Source organism: Lepidochelys kempii, chromosome 25 (assembly GCF_965140285.1).
Source record: "Lepidochelys kempii isolate rLepKem1 chromosome 25, rLepKem1.hap1, whole genome shotgun sequence".
Taxonomy (NCBI): Eukaryota; Metazoa; Chordata; order Testudines; family Cheloniidae; genus Lepidochelys; species Lepidochelys kempii.
In genome coordinates this window covers 13,676,174-13,699,452 of record NC_136404.1, presented here as the reverse complement: position 1 = coordinate 13,699,452, position 23,279 = coordinate 13,676,174, and the positions used below count along the sequence as shown (strand labels likewise).

Genomic DNA, 23,279 nt, shown 5'->3' with positions numbered 1-23,279 from the left:
GATCTTCACTTATGCAGCATCCCTTCCATGCCAGCTGAATTTGGTAGGGACAGACAATGTGTACTTGCAACTGAGATTCATTTGAGGCTCTAATACAGGTCCACAAAAACCCATTCACCTGGGTAATAAATGGAATCTCAGGTGTGCCAAAGACTGAATGGGTCCCAGCTACCCCTTCACACCCCCAGTAACCCTTCCAGGTGAGGACAGAGACAGCAGCAAGCCTAGACCCCTGCCGGTGCGGGCACTGTACCAGATCCATGGAGAGGGGCCTCCAGCCATACTCATCAGAATTGTGCTCATACATAACGCCCACAACGCAGTGTTCAGTCACCCTCCGAGGGCCACGTAGGATCCATGGTTCCAGAAGAGGCAGGGGAGAATGTGCCTCTCAAAAGAAACCCAACACTTCACCTTACGTGGGCCTGTGGCAGAAGGGATCCCAGGAGATGCACTCAAGAGACCTAGGTTCTATTCCCAGCTCCGCTATTAGCCCGTAGGGTGAGCTTGGGAAAGTTACTCTTCATCAGTATATGCCTCAGTTTCCCCATCTATAAAAAGGGGAATAATATTTACTTCCGTTGGCAAAGTGCTTTGAGATGTACCAATGAAAAGCACTCTGTAAGAGCTAGGCATGATTATGCAATGCAAGCCATAAGCATTTGGAGAATCAAGTCCAACCAGCCTGAAGTCAAGGTCTGACCCCATGTCTCCCAACCACAGCAATCTCTGCTGAGAGGAGCCAGTGATGGAGGCCGAAGGTGCATTACACTGCAGAGCAGAGTTGCCCTGCCCTGATTGCTGCTGGCCTTCCAGGAGCTGAACGCAGGAATCAGAATCCACACAAGTGGGAACAGAAAAAGGAATTATCTTTATTTGTGAAGTTTGATAACAGACGGAATATTTCAATGCTAACCCAACAACATACGTGATGAATACAGACTGTGTGGTGCGTTCGTCCGCTCGCAGGCGCCTAGTCACAGAGAAACACTGAGATGACTCGAGCACAAGGAAACATGCAGTGAATCTGCTCCCTGGCGGATCTGAACATGAACCCTGCAATCACTCCAAGATTCAGATGCCCCCCCCCGCCCCCCGCAGCGTAAAGACATTTAAAAAGAGACTAACAAAACAGTGTGAAATAAGTTAACTAGTCACATTTGCTCAGTTTCCAGCTTTAAAAGCTACCCCCTAAGTTGTCTTTGTTGTTTAAGAGGGTAAATAAAGCAGCCCTGCTGAGAGACAATGGGACAGGAAGCCTGTGAGAATAGCTATGGCATTGATCAATTGCAGGAAAGGGGGAGGGAAGTTCCTGCAAATATCAGAGGATTTCCCAGGAGCCAGACACCCCCTTTGGTGCCACAGAGAGGTGCTCCTGAGTGGGAGCACATACAACACCCAATCCTAGCTCTGTAAAGTATCTCTTATAGCTGGTGCATAACTGGCTTCCCACCCCTTTGGGTTGGATCAGGTCTCCTCTGAAAGGTCATTGAAACAGTTTCTCCCTGACATGCACAAAGCAGGGCAGGATGACAGGGCTCCTGGGAAGACACAGCATGCGGACTGCATCCAAGGTTCACGCTCACCTACATGGAGATGTCAGTTCTCTCTTTAGCTCACTGCAGGGCCTCCGACCAGAAATCAGGGAAGGTGGACAGATGCACTTTGACTCAGGGGAAGCGCAGTGTCTGCAGACACACTCCAATCCCTCCCGTCCACACCACCTTCTCTCCAGATTAATTTTACACACTGCATAAAGTCAGCAAGACACCACACAAGTCACACTCCCACCTCGCCCTCCCTGCACCAACACTGAGATCTAGGACAAAAAAAGACCGCCAGTGACCAAAGACTACCAGCAACAAAGGGGCTAATGTTCACAGGTAGAAAAACCCTCCCACTGCTCTTTTTTAAAAAAAGTGTGTATTTTAGAAGCTACAACTTAAGTTTGTTGCTTTAAAAAGTGAAGTAACTGAATTGCAAGGACGCCCTAGGATATTCTTAGTGTTACTTTGCAAAACAAAACATCCAGGTGATCTTCTCAGCTACATGTCACCTGACAGGAGAGAGAGAGAGAGAGAGAAGCCAGTTAGCCATTGCTGGGATGTCCCCAACCCAGGCAGTGTTATTTCAGACAGCTGCGGGGGGTGCTGCACTCATAGGCAGTACAATGGTTTAACTAGTACAGCCAGAGAGAAGATGGCCTTGCGGGGAAGGCACTGGACTGGGACTCAGGAGATCAAGGCTCGACGTCCAGTTCTGTCACTCTGTGTGCGCGGTGTCAGGCAAATCACTTAGGATCCGTCTACACAGCAGCGGGGAGGCTGCTTTCCAGTGTGGGTAAACAGACACTCACTAGCGGTGCTCGAGCCAGTGGGCTAGAAACAGTGTGGCCGGAGTGGCACGAGCTAATCAACGGAATACAACCCCCCCTGGTTCTATACTGATGTGGCTAGTGTGGGCTGCTGCAGCCACGCTGCTATTGTTAGCGTGCGAGTTCAAAATGGGCTCGCATGGTGGTTCACTTGCACTGGGAAGCACCCCCAAGCCGTGGCGCAGAAACACCCTAAGGCCTTGTCTACACTACAAAGTTATGTCGGCAAAAGTTATGGCACTTTAATTAAAGTCACGGTGGCGTGTTCACACTAGCTCCTTGTGTCAGCAGAGGGCGTCCACACAAGCAGCTCTTGCAACAAGACAGAAAGCAGTGCCCTGTGGGTAGCGATCCCACTGTGCGACTGGCTCCAGGGTGCTTTGGGAAGGGTTTGCAATGCCTCATGGGGCAGGGGCAGCGTCACATGATGCAGGTTTCTCAATCCCTTCGTGCCAGGGCATCCTAGTAGATTGTCAGCCGCTTTTTCAACTGAAGTGTGTGGTGGGAGAGGACAGTGGTGTGGCAGGGGAGACAGCAGGCTGACTGTCTTATGCTGAGGCAGGGGGGAAATGCCCCCCCCCCCCACCTCTCACACACACACGTGAGCCCCTGGCTCTGCTCGGCATAGCAGGCTCTCCCAAAGCAGCCCACTCTGCCTGCCTATGGTTCTGTGATTCCCGCTGGGAGCAGCATCCTGAGGAGCTCAGTGAGCTGTCGGTGCTGAAGGATGGCAAATCAGCGCAGCAGTCTGTCCTCCTCCTCCCCCCCCCACACCCCTTGCAGCAGCAGGCTGCCTGCTGCCGTGTTCCTAGTGCAAGGCAGACCAGGAGCATTCCACACTAATGATTTGCAATTTGTTCCCCAAGCAGAACAGCAGGCTCAGCTTCCCAGGAGCTTTGAAAGGGGAGGGGCGCATGCCTGCAGGGATCAAAACAGTGAGCAGAGCGGTCAGTGCAGGCATTGTGGGATCCTGGCAAGGCCAGTTCTGTGGACAAAACAAACAGCACTGTCTACGCTGACGCTTTGTCGATTTAAATTCGCGGCAAAAGGCTTTATGCCTCTCGCTGAGGTGGTTTCATTTTGTTGGCAAAACAGCAGAGTTTTACAGCCAAAAGTAGCTTTGTTGGGTATACACCTCCACTGTTTTGTCAGCAACATAGTGTAGACAAGGCCTAAGTCTCTATATCTTGGAGAGGGAGCGAAGGCACAGAGGATCATCCTTTCTCCCATCTTTTGTCTACTTCGATTCCTCGGGGCAGTGACTGCGTTATTCTGCCACTGTGCCTAGCACAGGCGTTGTTACAACAGGCGATTGTTAGAGTCCGTTTAAGGCCAGAAGGGACCACCAGATCATCTAGTCTGACCGCCTGTGAATCACAGGCCACCAATGCCGCCCAGCACCTGGTGCACACTAAACCCAACAACCAAAATGAGACCCAAGTATTACAGCCCACCAGGCACTAGACTATGACATGTCACAGGCAGAGAACAGGAAAGAGCAAGGCGCACCAGTGCCTGAGGCCCTGCAGTTGGGCAAAGGAGCTAAAGTCAGGAGCCTTTCCCCAGTGTTAATGATTTTGGCTATTCATTGAGGGGCAAGGGTTTTTTGTTTTTTGTTTTTAACCAGTGTCCCTTTGATACAATGGCTCCGGATCACCAGCACATGGACCCCTGCGAAGCTGGAAGTACCCACTGTTTCCCATTTCCTCCCTCAGTCAGGGGCTTTGGCTGCTGCTGCCCCTCTGCATCCACTAGCTCCCAATGGGTGGTGCCAGACCCCACAATCCGTTACCCAGGGCTGGAGCAGCCTATGCTTCCAGCAAGAGGAGTTCAGCCGGCGGCATTGGGGGCCAGAGGCAATGCCTCAGCACTGGTTGGGAGAGCAAGCCACACCGCGTTCTGCAAAGTGCAGCCAGCTGAGGGTTGAGGTTGTTGCTGAGATGCCTCACCTGACCTAGTTAGCGTTTCTCTGGCGGACGTTCTTGTCCTTATGGTTTGGGGCGTTGCTTTTCCTAGGCAAAGTGGGAGAGAAGGCAGTGAGAGGAGAGCCAGGACTTCTTAGCACAACAAAGAAGAAACTGCCTGGCTGCGTAGAGAGCTAAGAGCCAACTCCCCCCCCACTGATGAAGCACGGATCTAAAGTGGACAGATGTAAAAAGACAGGCATCCAGGACACAGCAGGATACGGTTATGAGCCATCTGAACATGAAAGAAGTCTGCTAAGTTACTGTTCCCAACTGAACACCGTGAATAAAGACCACACTGATGACAAGCAATTGGAAGGCGTTTCTGGTAGCCTGTTGGCTCACTAGGGCAGTGGCTCTCAACCTTTCCAAACAACTGTACCCCTTTCAGGGGGTCTCATTTGTCTTGCTTACACCTTGGTTTCATCTCACTTAAGAGCTACTTGCTTATAAAATCAGACACAAAAAAGTGTTACAGCACACTAGTACTGAACAATGACTGACTTTCTCATTTCTACCATATAATTATGAAATAAATCCACTGGAATATAAATACTATACTTACATTTCAGTGTACGGTATACAGAACAGTATGAACAAGTCATTGTCTGTATGAAATTTTAATTTGTCCCGACTTTGCGAGTGGTTTTTATGCAGCCTGTTGTAAAACTAGGCAAATAGCTAGATGAGTGGACAACCTCTGCGTACCGCCTGGGGTATGTGTACCCTTGGTTGAGAACCACTTCACTAGGGCAACGAGCCAGTTTGTTCATGCCCACAAGTATGCAAAGCACACCACTGCATCCGTGCCAGCATGTCATATAAGAAGAGAGTTGGTACTCACAGTGGTGCAGACCCTCCATCATCATCTTCAGGCCCAGGATCGCATGGTAAGAAGAAAAAAGAAAGGTCAGGATGCAGCCTTTAGCCAAACATCACGTCCTGTACACCCCACCCAGCCACCGATCCCTGATCCTTAAGAGCCAGCATTCTGAACAGGCCATTCTCTAGAGGCTGCAGCATGATTACAGGTAAGATGCCATCCCATCCTGAGCCTCCCAACAGGCAATATAGCTGTCACTTCACCAGGGTATAGGGATGTGAATTTAAGGGCCAGAAGCAGCAAGAGCTGTATCCTTCCGAGGTGGTCACCTGTTTTTTGGCAAGTAGTGGGCTTGGCTGTCCCAGGGATGTCCCTTTATGGGATCCCTGAGGACCAATAACTGCCGAGGACAACTAAACTCCTCCCCCAACCCAGGGGAATTCTTGTACCACAGTGACTGAGGTGGATCTGAAGGCCACACTGCTGGGGATCCGTGAAGCAATGGCTGGGCAGCTGTTTACCAACCAACAGTCAAGGCTGGAGCGTAAGCAGCCTTCACAACTTCAGTGTGCTGGGCATTAAAAAAAACCAATCCCCAGCCACTCCCAAGAGGTATTATTCGTCTCTGGCACAGAGCTGGTGCGACTTGCCTAAGTCAGCAGCAGAGCCACAATTACACCTGTTTCCTGCCTCAAATACTGCAGCCCCGTTGATCCAGCCGCATGTCCCAGAGCCCAAGCACTGACATTCACAGACCCTGACAGCAAGCGAAGATTGCATTAAATTAAATAGGAGACTTTCACGGAAGTGGGGGGAGCATCGGAGGTACTGTGCCCCTGCCCTATAAACATTCTGCCAAACACCGTGCTCTGGCTACATCAACAGCACTGTAACTAGGGAAAGACATCTCTGGTGTCACCTGACTTGCTCAGACCTTTCACCAGTTCATTGGAATCTGCCACCCTCTAACAGGAGAGGGCTGCGTGCCATCATTTCCATGGTCCACACTTCCCCCACGTGCTGCCCAGCAGTAAGGCTCAGGGTACTGCAATTACACGCAGCTGGTGAGAGGACGGATGCAGAGGGACAGCTGGAGCTGTCTCTTCCACTTACCATGTGAGGTCCCACCCAGCAGCAGAGGAGGGAAGAGAGCGGAAAGATAATGCCAGCAGGGACATTGCTCACAGCCATGTTCTCCGCCATCCCAGAAACCCATCATCACATAACCTTCCAGGCCAAGCCTTTGCGCTGGCTCACGATAAGCTTCTTGCAATTCCCTTCATCAGAGGGCCAGAGTTTGAGGCATCTTTTTACAGAGCCAGAACTGACTGGTCTGCAGCTAGTTTTTAGGAATTTATAATCCCCCCTTCAGAAGTTCTTGGTAACGTCTGCTCAAGGGTTTCCAAACAGATGATCCACAATACAAGTAGCTGAGTAATTTATTCTCTGCAATGTGATTGGCTACTACGACATGACATCACTGTGCTAGGAAGAGATGAGGAGGATCTCAGCCTTCTGGCTATGATCAGGGATGAGTTTAGCCAACACCTCCAATCAGAGGCCGTATCTATCCCTGGCTGGGGCAGGAGGCACTGAGCAGAGCAGTTTTCCCCCTTAACATCTGATCAGAAACCCCTCCAGAAGCATCTCTGCAAGTGGGGAAGCCCCCTCTGAAATCAAGACACTTTCATCCCCACCCTAATCAGAACAGTTACACCCATATGCTGCAGAGTTCCTGGGATAGACACGACCCCTAAACCCCAGAGTCCAATGACCCCAGGTGCACCTTACCATCAAGAACCTCATCCGGCTTTCTCCTTTTCTCATAGATGAAGATGATGGTGACAAGAACCAGCACCTCGGCCACAATGCCCAGGAAGGGCCACAGCGCTGCCAGGCGGCTACGAACCCGCAGGCCCACGACGGCGCCATCGGTGCCCAACTCGTTGGTGGCGTTGCAGAGATACTCGCCCGGGTCCTTCTCGATGTCCAGGTTAGCAACGCGCAGCTCTGTCTTGTTCCCGCTGGACTTGATGATGAACTGCTCTGTGCCATTGATGACGGGCTGGAAGCAGGGGGAGGAAGCCAACGATCAGGGGCAGCCTCTCATGACTGTACTACTAGCTATTCCACCCCACACAGACCCGCCTCGCTCACTGAGGCGCCTCTGGAGCTGCCTACCTGAGGATTACAGCTCCAGGTGAGAGATAAGCTATCCCCCCTCCCCACCACTCCTCCAGGAAGAGAGGTCCCCCAAGATGCTCACCTCATTCACACCGTCTTTGATCTTGTACCAGGTCCACTGACTAACAGGAGGATATGAGTTACACTTGCAGATCAGAATACCAGTGTCCCCCTCGTTCCCATGCTCGGATTTCTTGTAGGCCGTCACGTGTGGCTTAACTGCAGAGAAAGGCAGCTCAGACAAGAGGGATTTGGCCAGCCTGCGTGGGCTGCGAGTGCTGTAGGCCAGTGAGCCAGCATCCTGGGCAAAGTAGCCATAGGCTTGTACGTCAGTCTGAGAAACAGGCCTCTGCCTCCCATCCCCCAGCTCTTCTCTCAGAAGGCTGAGCTTTGAAGGTGCTTCCCAAGCAGGCGATGAGAGATTCATGGCTCAAGACCACCTGGTCAGCTATTAGATCTCTTCATCCCCTGTTCATATATCCATGGGGATCATTCCCTTTGTTCAGAAAGGCAGAGGGTTGATGCACCTTTGGTTCTGCTTCCCCAGGCAGCCACTGTTCCGTTTACAAGCTGCTTGATACTAACTCTAGAAGAAGCTGCCTAATAGGAATCTATCCCATTCCTTCCCCATTTACTACCAGAAGCAGCTGTAAATTGCCAGAGCTGAGAGAGCACATCTGCCCACTCCCCTTACCCAAGAGGAGATACTAAAATAGTTACCTGTCACGTACACAGTCCTACTCACAGGGGGGTTTGTTTCGAAGACACACTCGTACACCCCTGAGCTGTCTGCATTCACCTCCCCTATTCTGTAAGAAGAAAGGGACATAAGCAGGGAGATTTAGGGGATGTCATGGCCTGTCACACTACCAGGAGCAGGGAGACCATCCTGTCATTAGTTCAGAGGCTGGAAAGAAACAGCCAACTCCAGGCTGTAGGCAGCAGGGCTGACCTTTTACCTATGGGCAAGAGACATAGGCTGACTTTTCTGCTTAGGCACTTGAATTGGAGCTAAAAAGTATTTAAGCCCATCCATATGTTTAGCGGAAGCCCCCGTACAAGCCTTCCCTCCCCTGCTCCCCCATGCCCTTAACCTGTACTGGGCCTAAGGTCTGTCAACTCACAGAATTGTCCACCCAGGCCAGACTGCTTGGTTTTAAGTTCCTACCCAGACAGATGAACCTGTAAACCCACCATCCACTCCTTCCTAGCTATGCCCCGTTCACCCACCAAGGGCATGTCTACACTGCTGTTAGACACTCACGGCTGGCCTGTGCCAGCTGACTCAGACTCATGGGGCTCGGGATGAGAGGCTCTTTGATTATGGTGTAGACATTTGGGCTTGCGTTGGAACCCAGGATCTCAAAAATTGCGAGGTGATCCTAGCCCCTTAGCCTGAGCCGTGCAAGCCTGAGTCAGCTAGCTCAGCCTGGGGTGTCTAATTGCCTAGGATGTGTCTACACTACAATCAGACTGAGTTTTCTTTACTCTGCAGTTAATGTGGAGCTGTGAATAACAGGACAAAACTAGTCAGCAAAACCAAAGTTCTGAAGCACCAGAAGTGAGGTTGTATTCAGTGTAAACTATCTCCAGCATGCTCCTCTTTCTTTCAAGCAGCAAAGGACTCAGAGGCTAACTTAAAATGAACTCAGTGGCACAAAGCTATCACAAGACGTGCAACCACAAAAAAAAGTGAATAACCAAGTTAGCAAGACTCCAGATACACTGTCCCACCTCTCATGTGACACATCAATCCTGTGACCACTCTGCAAATCAGACCGCTAAAGAGGCAGCACAATGGGTTTAAAAAAAAGTTACTGGGAAGTGGCTGCTCAGTTCCCGTTCAGAAATGCCCACCAAGCCAGGACTGCACGTGGGGCAATGCAGCGGATTTCAAAAGTAAGAAAATCAGATCAGGGCAGAATAATCCCGCCCGAATCCAGAACCTGCCGTTTGTGTCTTGGGGGGTTTGCAGCGACAGGATTTGATGGATTACAGCTGCTTCACAACAAACGCTTGATTCTGCACTGTGGTGATGCCCAATGCGGGGGGCTGAATTTTAGTGCTGTTATTGCACAGAGACAATGGGCGGTTTGTTAGTTCTGCTGCACTCGGAGCTTTCCCCCTTCCAAAAGCCACTCAAGCTAAGGAATTGAGGTCACATGAGGGAGGCTGGGTTAGAAATACTTTAATCCTTGTTCAGCTCCCTGTTGCTATGGGGAGAGAAGCACGTCAGCTCTGCCGTACAAAAGGACATGATGCCTCTCTGGCTGGCTGGGCCAGTGCCAGCAGTGGCTGATGGTAACGAGACTGGAAAGCTTGTAGCCTCGTTACAATGGGGCTGGTATTCCAGTTCCCGGTCCGTTGTAACTAGCAGGGCAGCTCTCTGGGGACAGTGGACAGGACCCTGGAAGCATACCAGAGGAGGACTGCGCAAGAAAATCTTTCCCGACTCAAGTGCAGACAAACAAAACATATCCTGGAGTCTCCTGCACCACATGTGGCCCTCTCCAGCAGCGGGACCGTTCACTTCCTGTCCAGAGAGTGGGAATGCTGGCTTGGTTTGTCTGAGTGCCTTCGAACACTTGATTTTCATCAAAGCTATTTCCCAAAGCTTATCACAAGAAACCTAGCTGTCGCGGTTCTGCCCAAAGTCAACAAGGCAGACAAGTCAGAAGGAACGAATTGAGGGCACTGGAATACATACTTTTAAATATGCCTTTCGCCTACTGGGCAAGTCCCTCCATTGGTTCGAGATGTGACAGTTGCCAAGTTGGGACCAGAACCTCATCTCTCAGGCCCCGACACACACAGCACCTCTATACAATGTTGGAACACTAAAATCCCACCCGAACTTTCCCAGTCCTGCAGAGGACTTCCTGGCCTTCAGGATAAGTTTTAGGACTCCAGGGCTGTATCTGAGCACCCCCGACTGCACTCACGATTGCCACTTCAGGCCAGGAAATCCAGCAGCAATCCTTTGAATTGTTGCATGAACTCCAGAGTTTTTTATCACCAGACAGTCCATCCCACTGCGTGTTCAGGAGGGATGCAAAGTCAGAGAGGCCAGATATGTAAATAGCCTGAGGCCATGTTACATCTTGTACTGCTATAGTTTAGAAGTGGGAAGGAATTTCCTCTCTGGAGCACACTGGCAGGGAGCTTGGGTGTAATGGGGTTGGGGAAAAGAAGTAAATTTCCCTGCTCAGTGCTTTAGAAGGCAGGCTTTTTGATAGCATGAGTATGGTCAAGTTTTCTGCAAACAAGGGGGTCCTGAGCCTCAATGAATCTTAGTCCTGATAGTCCTATTCTGTTATTGTCCCCAAGGTTGGATCCTTCTCTGAAGTACCTGCCCTATGTTCATAGTTAGTTCCACAACATTGCCATTTGGGTCTGGCTGACCTGAAGTATCAGCTGCCTTAGATATAACTTTTCTTGGGACAGACCAGAGCAAGAACAATATTCCTTCTGCCCCTCCCCCACGCCCTCAGACACCTACTTGTAGAAGGTATATCCAGACGTTTCCTTATCTGATGTCAAGATCTTGTCTCCTTTCTTCCACATACGGCCCATGATCAGAGACTGAGGGTTGGTCATGTTACAGGAAATCTCAACATCCAAGCCAGAAGTCACATTTGGAGAGGTTTCTACAGTGGGATCTGCATTCATAAGAAACCTAAGTTACCATGTGGCATTTATAAATTTCAGCAGCCGTTTCCCCTGCCTTAGGACCTTTAAAACAAAACATCTGTATCACTCACTGTCTCCATCCCAGCTTTTCACTTACCCCCACAACTTATAAGTAACTGATAAATGGCAACAGCAAGGGAGGGTGCAGGAGGAGTCAGACAACCAAGTCTTGATCACATTTGGCAAAAAGGCAACTATGTTCTCCTCGCACCCCTTAGCAGAACAAGGCAGAATCACTCTCCAAACCATCTCTAGACAGTTTGGAGCACCTGTGCTCTCAGGAGTAGTTGTTTTTAATAGTCCATCACAGTTTTTCATTGCATATTTGAGCAATTACAAGGGCACAGTTCTATAAGCAGTGTTATCATTAACTCCATTTTTTCATACCGGAATCTGTCAGCGTTTAAGAGATTTAATTTCACCTGGTGATAGAACAGAGAGGATCACAGTCCAGTCCCTTTTTTGGATGGAAACACAATGCAAGTCTGTGAGACTGGAATCCAGCCTGCACATCTGAAATCAGTGTAGCTTCATTGATTTGTGTGGATTTACACAAGTTTAACAGGAGAATCAGATCCTGACTCTCCGAAGTCTGACAAGAAAGTTGATCTAACCTGTTGTCACACAGCTAAGTGATCACTAGAGGAAAAATTCTATTCATAGGGAGAGGAAAGAGTCTCTGGGAAACCAGTTCAATCAATGGAAACTATTAAGCAGCCAATATAAAACATGAGGTCTTCTACTCTCCCACCCCACCCCTCTCTGAAGGAACATTTCACACAGGGCTGAAAAGCACTAAGGATGGTAAAAAAAAAAAAAAAGCTAAGAACTACTCCAGCAGTATTGTCTTCCACTGGATTTCTTTGCATTAACTAGAACATTAGCATCACCTAGAACATACACAGTGAATGCTACAACCATTTAGTTCCAATGATTTCAAGAGCCAAGATACCATCATTTAACCAGTAGTGAGGTTAAATTTGATTTCCATGCGTTAGTCCAAGTTTCAGCTACTGAGAGGGAAAAGATCTCTTCTAGCTCAAAAATTGGACTTTTAACTCTAAGTGAGAGAAAGTTTGGTCACTTCCACAGTACAGATAACTACAGTCACACTATCAGTGTCACACAGACACATACGGCCGTTTCAAAAATGGTTGTATCACCAGAAACTAAAAAATAATTTGATGCCCACAGCTCGTACTGCTAGCAAGGAAGAAAGCATAAAGCAAGACTGGTCACAGGAGCAGAAGTTGGAAGGAACTGTAGGGAAGGGCTGGTTTGTCAGTGGTGGTTAAGGCAGAGTCTACCAGCAGAATCAAGACTGAATTCTGCAAGTCAGCACTGGGACACCGGAGGTATCTTAGGACAAGCAGCACATTCTAGTTCTTTGGGCTCTGAAAGGTACAGGATGGTCAGACCGTGTTTTGGTTGGGAAGTCACAACCCTTTTTGAGCAGGGCCACTGTGGATCAAATCACGGACGGTGAAGGGGATCACAGGAGGGTAGGAGTCTCTCAGTTCTACAGCCAGGATGGGAGGGTGAGGAGAGTTTTCAGGAAGTCATAGGACACAAGTGCGGGGGACAGACCTGGCAAAACACTCAAGACATCACAGCGTCTGAGCAAGTGCCAAGGCCTCAGTGCGGCCACTCACGTTCGATGACAAAAACGTTCGCCTGGGAACGGATCCACTTGACTTTGGGGCTCTTCGACAAGTGGTTGCGGTCGGGGTCGTTGCTAGCCCGGCACTCATATGTGCCCGAGTCGTTGATAGTGAGGTTTGCGATGTAGATGGAGCTGGTAGAGTGCAGGTTATAGGTGGCGTTGATTTTGACACGGTCCTGCCGTGCGCCATCCCAGAGCTGAGCATAGGTCTCGTTCCACTCATCTCCCTCAAACCACCATTGGATCTCAGGGATAGGATTGCCAAGAGCCTCGCAGTGCAATTCCACACTGTCCTCGGTCAGTTTCTTTTGAGACAGTGGTGACTTTATAAAGCCAGCTACGAGTTGGAGAGGTATTAGTGCAAAGCGTTAGTGCAAAGAGAGAATTCAGCCACACAGATTTTAGCTGTTTTAAGAAGGTGAACCACATTATTGCTTCAGACAAGCACACCTCCCCCCGACCCCACGTGCGCTATAGCCAGCCACGCTGTTAGATATAGCGACCCAAAACAATGCTTTCCACCAGCTCTGCTCGTCTGCATTTTACAGACTACTACCGAACCAGAGCCCCCCAACCAGCAGCGAACAGGGAGCTCACACACACTACTCAGAGTGGCGCATGCAACACAACAGCCACTGTTTACGCACCCTAGCACAAATGTGAGGACTCTCCATCTGCCCTACATAGCAATGCTACCAGCCCCTGTCAACTTAATGTTGAGCACGGAGGTAAGTAAGTGTTGCCATAGGGGTGGAAGAGAAAGAAACCTGGAAGCGTGTCGGAGTTCTTAAATAGTTTGGAAACTGAGCCGGCAGGACCAGGTATATATTTTTTTGCAACAGAATGCGCCCCAGCCACAGAATCTGAGCTTTGATTTTTAAGAGAAGCAGCTAAGTTTTTAGCCCTTACAGCTATAAAGGACATCCCCCACATGTGAACAGAGAAACCAAGGCAGTGCTATCTGCCCAAGCATGCAGAGAACCTAGAAGAGGGAGGCAACAGCTATCCCATTGGGATGGCAAGGACACCGACTCTGGAACCTAATGACAACACGGTTAACTACTCTGCTGTTAGTCGTGCGCTTACCCCTCACTGTTAAATGCAGTGCTGGATATTTTGAGAGGAACTGGTTGGCTAGCACTGAAGGTTACAGTGGAATTAAGAGTTTGACCCCCTCTGTGCCAGCCCAGAAGCAGGAGGTAAAGAGGAAGAGGCAGTCCCTTCCCCAGCGCCAAATTATCAGCATCTTGGGTGCCAAGACTCTTCCTCCCAAAGCTTCCAGCCACCTGTCATTCATAAGGCTCAAGGCACTTTGAAGGTGGGAGGCACATTATCACCCCCATTTTGCAAATGGGGAAAGAGACGTCAGAGTTTTGGAGGTTTTTTTGGGTGGGGGAGGTGAGAGAGAACATCACTAGCCAAATTCAGTAGCACAGCTGGGAATAGGACTCTAGTCACCTGCTTCCAGTCCCATGCCCTATCCTCTGGGCTGGGTGAATTATCTTTGTCATATTTAATTCAGTTACAAAACCACCCCATGTTTCTGGGAGTTTACTGGAAGCTGTCACAGATGTTTCGATGTGCTGCTGCATGTAACTTAAGTGAGGGAGCCGTGCTGCAGAGTTTAGACCCAGTGTGTCACAAGCCTATTACATAGCAGGATGGCTTTAGTAGGGGGTGGCAGCATTTCCATTAGGAAAAAAACCCAAATGATTTCAGGTGATCATAGGAGAGGCACTGTCTCTTTTACTGAGTCAAGAGCCTACTCATGCCACTGCCAGCTTCCACACTAGAGCTAGCAAAACTGATTATAAAGTGACTTCCAAAATTCTTCTCACCTGGAGAGTGATTATTCAGACAGGCAAGTGAGATGTATTATTACATTAGCCTTTTGGTGTAGAATGGGCAAGAAAATTTTGTACCGGGGCTAGTGAATTATGTTGCATTTGAAAGGCTACAAACACCCTAATCTGAGCCGTCTGTTTACATTTTCTTTTTACTATTACAGCATATGTGCAGTGATATGGTTTCTCTTATCACGGTCCAGATTCTACTCCTAGCTGATCCTACAAAGAAGCCCCAGCCCTGTGGGTTATGACTATTATGGAAGTGAGGATGGCTGCAGGATCACAGCGCCAGCAGAAGAGATCAAACCCTTGATTAACCACAGATTGGTAGGAAAATGGATCAAAGGCATGAGATAAACTCATGTGCATACATATGGGTAATTCAAACATAGCTGAAATCCCTCCCATCCCCTTTAAGGTGATTTGGCGAGTGCCCCAAATAACCAGGGGAATGCGTCAAGCATAATTTGCCATTAAAAAGATACTCTCTATTTTGATAACCAGGAAAGCAGGCATTAATCAAGCTATTCCAGGTATTCACAGTTTTAAGCATGTTTGGATCAAAAAGAAAAAACAAACATCTCTAGGTTAGATGAGATTAAGAATTTAATGTAGAATTTGGTCAGTCACGCTAAGTCTTCTAAACACTCTACAAACTAGCTAATCCCTACGTTACAATTGGGAAAAGCGAGGCAGGAAGACTGAATGACTTCACCAAGGCTAGAACAAGGGCGAGAGTTCTATGAACTCAGACCACCGTTTGAGTATTAATCTATCACACTAAAAAAAACCTTTTAAAGACTCCATAATGTGAGCTTTTCAAGGATCTGGGGTCGGGACAAAAGCCAAGGATTCACATTGCTCACCACTTTTTATCCCTAAAAGAATCCTGAATCATAGCAAATACCTTTTTCAGGGAAGAGGGCTGGACACAAGCCCCTTTAAAACTAGAACCAATCAATAGCACACCACGGGCTAAAAATCAGCCCTGGTGTAAGCAGATATTGCTCTCAGACTTAAGCAGCATTTGCACCTAGTCATACCAGGGTGGAATTGACCCCGTGTCCACAAGTGATCCAGTAGCCCCCAGTCAGACAGAGTAAGGGTGACTAACACAGGCAAGTGAGTCATTTATAATGTAGCAAACAAGTTTTTGTATAGAGAGTTCTGTGCTTTATAAAAAAAGACATGTCCCCATGTCCAGCATGTGAGACGTGCAAATTCTGCCCTTGCCTTCACATATTCCAAAGTCAGTTGACCAGACTTTAGAATTGGCCAAAGTCCGGCTTTCACCCCAGTCACGGTGACTGTGTGGTATTGTTCAGCGTTCCAATTACTGCAACATCTGCCAGCCTTCTCGGTGCTAGCTGATCTGTTCTGCTTCAGAAATTCTTGCAGACTTGCTCTTAATCACCCTATTGTGGACAGTTTCAGATATTTCAGCTAAGAAAAAAAGGGCAGTTACAACGTGAGAGTTAATAGCAGCTCTGTAAAGTAGTCATGCAAATTCACCAGCCCAGGCACGAAACTGACTTGCTAACTCAAGATACAGAGAATGAAGTAATTTTCACTCAGCACAGACAAGCTCAACTTTGTAAGGTTACATAAGTCAAGGCTACATAGACTCCAGGAGTGCTTAGAGGGTAGGAGCCTGAACTTACTTGTTTCCTTTGTGCTCAAGGTAGCAAAGTCCAGAGGATTCACCTATTTCACCCTTTCCAAGATCTGGAAAAACAGCTCTGCACAGATGGATCTGTAAATCAATAGCCTCACAGCAGTCAGACCTGCCAGATACCGCACCGCTCCAGATTATTTGGCTGTAAAATGGCTTACAGACAATCAGTTAACTGTTTGGAGTCAGAAGCTACTGTTCCAGTTCAGAGGCAAGTATTGCTTAAGGCCTGGTCTAAAATTAAAACATTAGATGGACCTGGCTACGCTGTTCAGGGCGCTGAAAAATTTCACACCCCGAGCACATTGGTAAGGTTGACCTAACACCCGGTGTAGACACAGCGAGGTTAATGGAAGAATTCGTCCACTGAAGCAGATTAACTACAGATCGAAAAGACCCCTTCCGTCAACATAGGAAGTGTCTATACTACGGTGCTTACAGCAGCACCACTGTAGAATAGACATATTCCTTCCCCTTTCCCCCCCAACCTCTGCCAAGGTCTATCAGTTGCTTTGCAGGAAATACCCTATTTCTAGAGCAGTCATTTTTGGACAGTGCAGAAATACTGAGTGATGTCAGCTAAAACGACTGCGTTGAGTCAGGAGGTTTTCAGGAAGATCGATCAAAAACCTAGGGTTACTTATGACACATTCATCCTGTACAGTCACTCGAGACTGCGCAACTCTCCTGCATGCTAACGGTGGTACTGCCAGGCCTCCCTACAGGAACGCAATTCAGCCATTCAGCCTTTACGTAATCAAGTAAACTCCTGAAAGGGGAGGGGAGAGAGTGTGTGTGTATATGACTATATGGGAGAGGGATCTTTCTAATATGATTTCTGTATGCAATTTTTGTAATAATTTTTGCTGCTTCTACATTTTTGATGCCTGAATGTGGGTACAATGGAATTCCCCCCACCCTCCCCAAAAGGACTCCACAAGATGCATATATAACAAAGGCATCAGAGGATATTACTCTCTCTACACACCAAGCTTTGCATACTTCTAGCACTGAGGAACTAATGAGGATCCACTTCTACTACTAAATAAGTAGAGAGTAATTTATACAGCTTTGCAAGGTTTTATTCGCCTGATCACAAGGGGCAAGTACGTTCGTGTGTTGTGACTGGCAATCTCTCTTGATTTTGCAAGACTGCTTGACTTTGAATCACAAGCCTGTGATTAAACAGTCTTAACTACCTAATTTTGAAGAGTCAAGGAAGCGAATACCATTCCTGTGAGAGCCTGTCCCATTTTAACTACAGCCTGGTTTAATGGGGGCCATTAAAATAAAGGTTACTGCTACACATCCAAGTTGACTACAGAGTGCTCAACAAAATAAGTGGTTCCACGACTATTGTTCTTTAAGTTACAGGGCCCCTCATTCACAATTGAAACAGGCTAGAAGCTCAGCAGGTCTGCATTGCTCATGTGACACCCTTCAGTACTTGCAGTAACCAAGTATCGCCCCTATTGCTTATGGAAGTAACAAAAACTCCTCCGAGCACTAACCGGGGCAAACTGGATGAGTTAGAACAGAAGACAGCCACCAAGAGAGCATATGGCATTTCCTGGAGCCGATGAGAGTTCCTGCTGTTGTAGGACATACAGGTACAACAAGCATCAACTCACTGGAATAGCAACGTCAACTGCTTGGTTTCCATTGGCCCTGGACTAGGAGGGGCAACAAGCAAGCAAAAGGACAGGACATTCTCTGACAACGGAGAACTCACGAGTGTATGAGACTCTGCCATTTTACAGCCTGTTCAAACTCTGCTGTGCCCCACAGGAAAAAACCACACATGACATGCTAAATAACGTTCTCTACATGAAAGTCACCTTCATCTAAAAACAGTCACTCCCTCTGAGCTGAGGGAGGAGCTGCTGCATTATAACAGTCTGGCACATGTAGCTGACTGTCCATCGCCCTTTGGCTAAGCCTAGCAGCCATCCTCTCCCAGAGCAGAATATTGTCTTTTCAGCACTGAAAACCCCTTTGCTTATAGGGTTGACGCTTGTTCCACAGTCTAGGAAATGATATGTGAATGTTCCAGCTACTGATGGAGGCTCTGGATACAGCCTCCACACCCCCAAAGCCAAGTGGAATGTTTTATAGAACCTCAGGGAGCGCCAATGAGTAACCCAAGTGAGAGGTGAGAGAACTCCCGGGAGTCAGAATTCCTCAGTCTTCCCCATGAATCTGGCAGAGAACAGCAGGTTCCAAGCATGCACACAAGATACCTCTGTGTGGGATTAGCATGACCCAGATTTTAGGAGGGGACCACCAATTGTTCTTTCCAATAAGAATAGCCAAAAAATTATTTCTTGGCACTGCAAAGTTCTAAGAAGAGCCACCATTAACATACAGAAATCTCATTTGTCTAAATCTGTTTTCTTTTAAACCTATCATTACACATGATTAAGGGATTATAGAGGAAAAATATTTGCTTCCCCTTCCACTCATTTTGTTTATTGATAGCCCTTAATTTTCCTATTTGTGTGGGTCTCTCACAGCAACAAAGGAGGGAAAAGATAAAGTGTGGTTGGACAGCCAGGCATTGTCAAGGGGGCTCCGTACAGTATCCATACTTCTTAAAAAAAGTTAACATACTTATAAAATGTTTGGAGCTTAATTTTGTTCAATAAAGAAAGAGGGAAAGTTCCTCATACAGAATCATAAAGGAACTGAATAGAAAGAAAAAAAACTTGTTAGCATTTGCCCAGATGTACTACTGGAATTTGTAAGAGCAGCTAAATCCATGTCCTCTCAATGCAGTCACGATAGTTTTTTACAATTTTTTGTGCGAATCAATGAGTTAGATCTGAGAATTTCGAGTCATTTCTCTCATCTACACACTCATCACTACAGACCAGCAAACCAGCCTGTCAGACATTTCCATATTTGCTGCTTTCAAGTTTTAATGATTTTTTTCATCCCAGTCCCATTAACAGAACCAAGCTATAAATGGAAGGTTACTGAGCTCCATTTAAAGGTTCTGTTTTGAGCCAGACTCATTCTGTAACCTTTAAAGTTCTAATAAAAGAAGCCAGGATGTAACTACACTGACACACCACACAGTTAGTTCTCAGAGCAACAAGCTACCGAGCTGCCCAAATAGTGGCCTGAATTATCCTACTAAACTATTTTTTCCAGGGCTTTGCCTAGTGCTGGCACCCTAGCTGACATCAGACACTGTGGCCCATGGTCTCATTCCTTGGGAAAGAAGAAGCTGGAAACACAAAGCTCAGGAAAATCCATATCATTGCAGAAACCCACTATAGTTAAGGGCACTCTGCAGAATGGACTGGTTTATTGGAATCTCCCTCAAAGCCTTCTTGACGTTAAGATGTTAGCTACAGCATGCGGTTTTGATGGAGAGTAGGGAAGGAAAGAAGTTGCCTGTACAGAGACCTCTATTTAAGCAAAAAAACAAAAACAAAAAACAAAAAAACACAGCTGCACAGACAAAGCCCAATAGCAAAAGAACAAGTTTACAGCAAGACCAATACTTGACAAATCACATCACAGAAAGACATTGGCATCAAAAATCAGATGTAAACTGACCAAAGGGAGAGACATGTGACTACAGAAGACGAGCTAGGAAAGTTCGATACTACTGACAGGTTGCCTAGAAGCGCCAGTTGCTCGCCAGGCCATTGTACTCTGACGCACCTGAAAGAGAACAAATTAATCTGCAGGAGAGAGGATATATGCTAGCCAAAGCTTACTGCTTTGCTAGGGCAGGAGGAGGAGGAGAAGGGGCCGAAACGGAGAGGTGTTAGTGTCCTAACTCTGATTTCCGAAGCATCTCATGGGAAATGAGACCTTTACATACAGCAGCACAAACATTAGCCGGTCACATACTACATGCGAGCCACAGATTACCTTAATTTTGAAAAGCAGTGCTAGGTATTAAAGTGTAGGGTTAGTGTCAGTCCTTTACAGAAGAATTCAAGCTCACTACAGATGCATACAACATGGGGAGGGAGGAATGCAAATGACCCATATGTAGTCCAGAACATCAGCTGTTCTAGTTTACTTTGTTGGACACTGTGTCCCAAGCCTTAGGGGATGGAAGGCTTGGGGGGAAGGGGGCGAGAGAGATAAACGCAGACAATTTTCTGCCTTTAATCCTGCTGCGTAAACAAGATGCAGTTTTGCTGTGGGGCAATGTGAGAGCAAAGCCATTATATTGCTATCCATGCATTTCTCTCCCCCATATATTTGCCTCCTCTGAGTTTTCATGAGGTACCAAATGTATTTATGATTTAGACAAACCACACACAGACCAAAGATCCCACAGCCACACAAGCGTGAAATAGGCAAGACACCATAACTGCAAGCCAACCCAGCAATCCCTGAAGGACAAAGCATTTCCCATCACTCTGTGCAGTGTTAGGCTTGAATTAGAGTCCTGGGTCTTATTTGTTCTCTAAAACCCACTATGGCCTAAGGCACAACCGTGGCTCTGTGTAAATAAATCCAGCAAACTTCTTTGATAACAGCACAAGAGGTGGGAAACTGAAATGTCACAAAGCAGCAGGAAATGCCAAAGCCTGGCTCATTTACAGTCATATTTCTAGCCATGCCCAACATCACGCTAGTGCACATCTTTAACATGGCCACTACACAGGCATTCCTAGGTACTACTGGTACATTATAAACACTTAAGAGATACATATGGCAGAATTACAGGTTTCAGAGTAGCAGCCATGTTAGTCTCTATCCGCAAAAAGAAAAGGAGTACTTGTGGCACCTTAGAGACTAACAAATTTATTTGAGCATCAGCTTTCGTGAGCCACAGCTCACTTCATCAGATTCATGTCAGAATGGCAGAATTATTGCTCCATTAGCAGATTACCAACTGAAGTCCCATGTACACATTTACAGGGTTTTAAAGTCTGAAGATCAGTTACTATTGAAAAACCTTTTGAGTTGATTAACTCATGCTCTGACAGTAACTAGACTGTCAACAAGGAGCCTCCTTAGTTTTCTCTCTATTTTTTGCTTTATTTCAAAATGAACAAAACAGAGAAATGAGAGAGCATCAAACCAGCTTCCCATTAAAAACAGAAAATGCTAATGATAGATTAACATTTTAAGGGAGAGTTTCCATCAACAAGTACACTCATGCTCCCGAGGGGAGATGATGGGCTGAGAAGTGGCAGCTCACAGCACTTCTGGGGGGGCGTGGAACGGTCTTACACATAGCCCACTCATCCCACCCACCATTTCCTTGACAGCCTTACTCTGCGGACCACCCGCAGGGGGAGAGCTCACCCTGGGGAGACCATGCACACCTGCTTCCCAACGCTCCCTCAGCTCAGATGCCATCCTGGGACAGCAGTCTCCGCCACACCCCTAATCCCACCCCCACCCTCTTATCATGGGAAATGGCGGTACATGTCCCTAGGGAAAGAGGGTAACCATCCCAGATGTCCCTGTGTTTGGGCACATCCTATCTTGGGGTGAAAGTAAGGAACAGTCCCAGATACCATCTCCTGGCTGGCCCCCACCCTAGAGTGGGATAGGCCCTCGACACACACAACAGTCCCAGCTGCAGCTCCCCCAGTCTCCTCCCCCAGGATGCCAGGTCCCTCACCCAAGGACCATATGTGCCATGCCCCAGGGGGGACTCCCCCTGTTCACATGTGCCCCAGACAAGCTCCCACTCCTTCAGGGTTTCAGTATTCCAACTGAGGAAGTTCCCACCTTATTTTAGCAAGGGTGGGGGAATTGCCTTAAGCTAGTCTGCCCCTCATACCCAACTTTCTCACCACAGTCCCTCTGTTCCCAGCCTCCCCCTCCAACACCTGCCACCACCCACAAGAGCTCCCCCCAGAGGTGTCCCAGTCTCCCCTCACCAGCGGGGTCCCCCTCATCAGAGTCCTGGCCTCCTCCTCACCCACAACCACCCCGCGAGTCTGCTTCCCCCCCAACCCCGGCGAAGTCCCCCCACAAGCCTCCCTTTCCTCTGGATCTCACTCCTGCCCTTCTGGGTCCCAGTCTCCCCCCCTCCCCTTCCGCTGTAGGGTCCCCCATGAGCCGCCCACCAGGGGGTCCCAGTCTCCCCTCCCCCTTACAGGTGGTCCCCCCTCCCACCGCAGGGTCTGCCACGGGCTTCAACCATGGTGTCCCAGTCCCCCCCCAGATCATCTCCCCCCCCCGCGGGGGTCCCCGTCCCCCCCTCCCACCGCAGGGTCGTCCCCCCCCAGATCATCTCCCCCCCCGCGGGGGTCCCCGTCCCCCCCTCCCACCGCAGGGTCGTCCCCCCAGATCATCTCCCCCCCCGCGGGGGTCCCCACAGTCCTCCCCCCTCCCGCGGGGGTCCCAGTCGGCCCCTACCTGCCCCGGAGGCGCCTCTCGCGGCGCACAGCAGCGCTCCCAGCAGCACCAGCCCCGTGGCCCCGGCCGCCCCCATCCCCGACGCCGCTCGCTGCTCCACCGGCCCCGCCAAAAGCCGCGCCGGGCGCGCGCCAAGTCACCTCACACCCCGGCAGCCAGCCCCGCCCCTCCGCCGCCCAGGCGGCCAATCACCGCGCGCGCAGCAGTGTGGGGAGGGGGGGACGCCCCGCCCACTCGCCGAGCACCGCTCCGCCCACTGACCTTCGACAACAGCGAAGGACGGAATCCGGGAGGGGACATGTGACCGTCCGGGCCCTGTCCTCAAGGAGCAGGGCGGGGCGGGGCTGAATGAGGAGAGTCACGTGCGCCTGCAGGGCGAGGGAGAGGGTGCGGTGCAAATGAGGGGGGGAGGAAGGGCTGCTGCGGGGGAGGGGTTGAGGGAGGGAGGCAGGCAGGGTGGGGGAAGGGCGGGCGGCGGTTGAGGCGGGAGGGCAAAGGGAAAGGGGGCAGTCGAAGGGGGGAAGGGCAAAGGGAATGGGGAAGGGCGTGGGGGGGGGTTGAGGTAGGACGGGGGAAGGGCCCAGGGACCTGGGGCAGGGGGATGAGGGAGGGAGGGAGGGAGGGAGGCAGGCGGGGGGGGGGTGGAGGAAGGGCAGAGGGAGCAGACACTTGTGTCCAGGCTTGTCTCCATCACTGGCCAGGTGGCTGGTCACTTGC

The 23,279-nt window shown here is 49.1% G+C and overlaps 1 protein-coding gene across 1 annotated transcript; it reads right to left on the bottom strand.

Annotated features, from left to right (window-relative positions):
• Positions 1–852: 852 nt before the first annotated feature.
• Positions 853–22,638, bottom strand: BSG (basigin (Ok blood group)). Its single transcript, XM_073324692.2, has 9 exons — positions 22,563–22,638; positions 12,688–13,068; positions 10,845–11,004; positions 8,066–8,154; positions 7,428–7,564; positions 6,953–7,226; positions 5,183–5,207; positions 4,324–4,386; positions 853–2,056 (listed from the first exon to the last, which is right to left on the bottom strand). The coding sequence occupies exons 1-8, from the start codon at positions 22,636–22,638 to the stop codon at positions 4,329–4,331; spliced, it is 1,200 nt and encodes a 399-aa protein (XP_073180793.2). The 3' UTR covers positions 853–2,056; positions 4,324–4,328.
• Between the last annotated feature and the right edge of the window lie 641 nt (positions 22,639–23,279).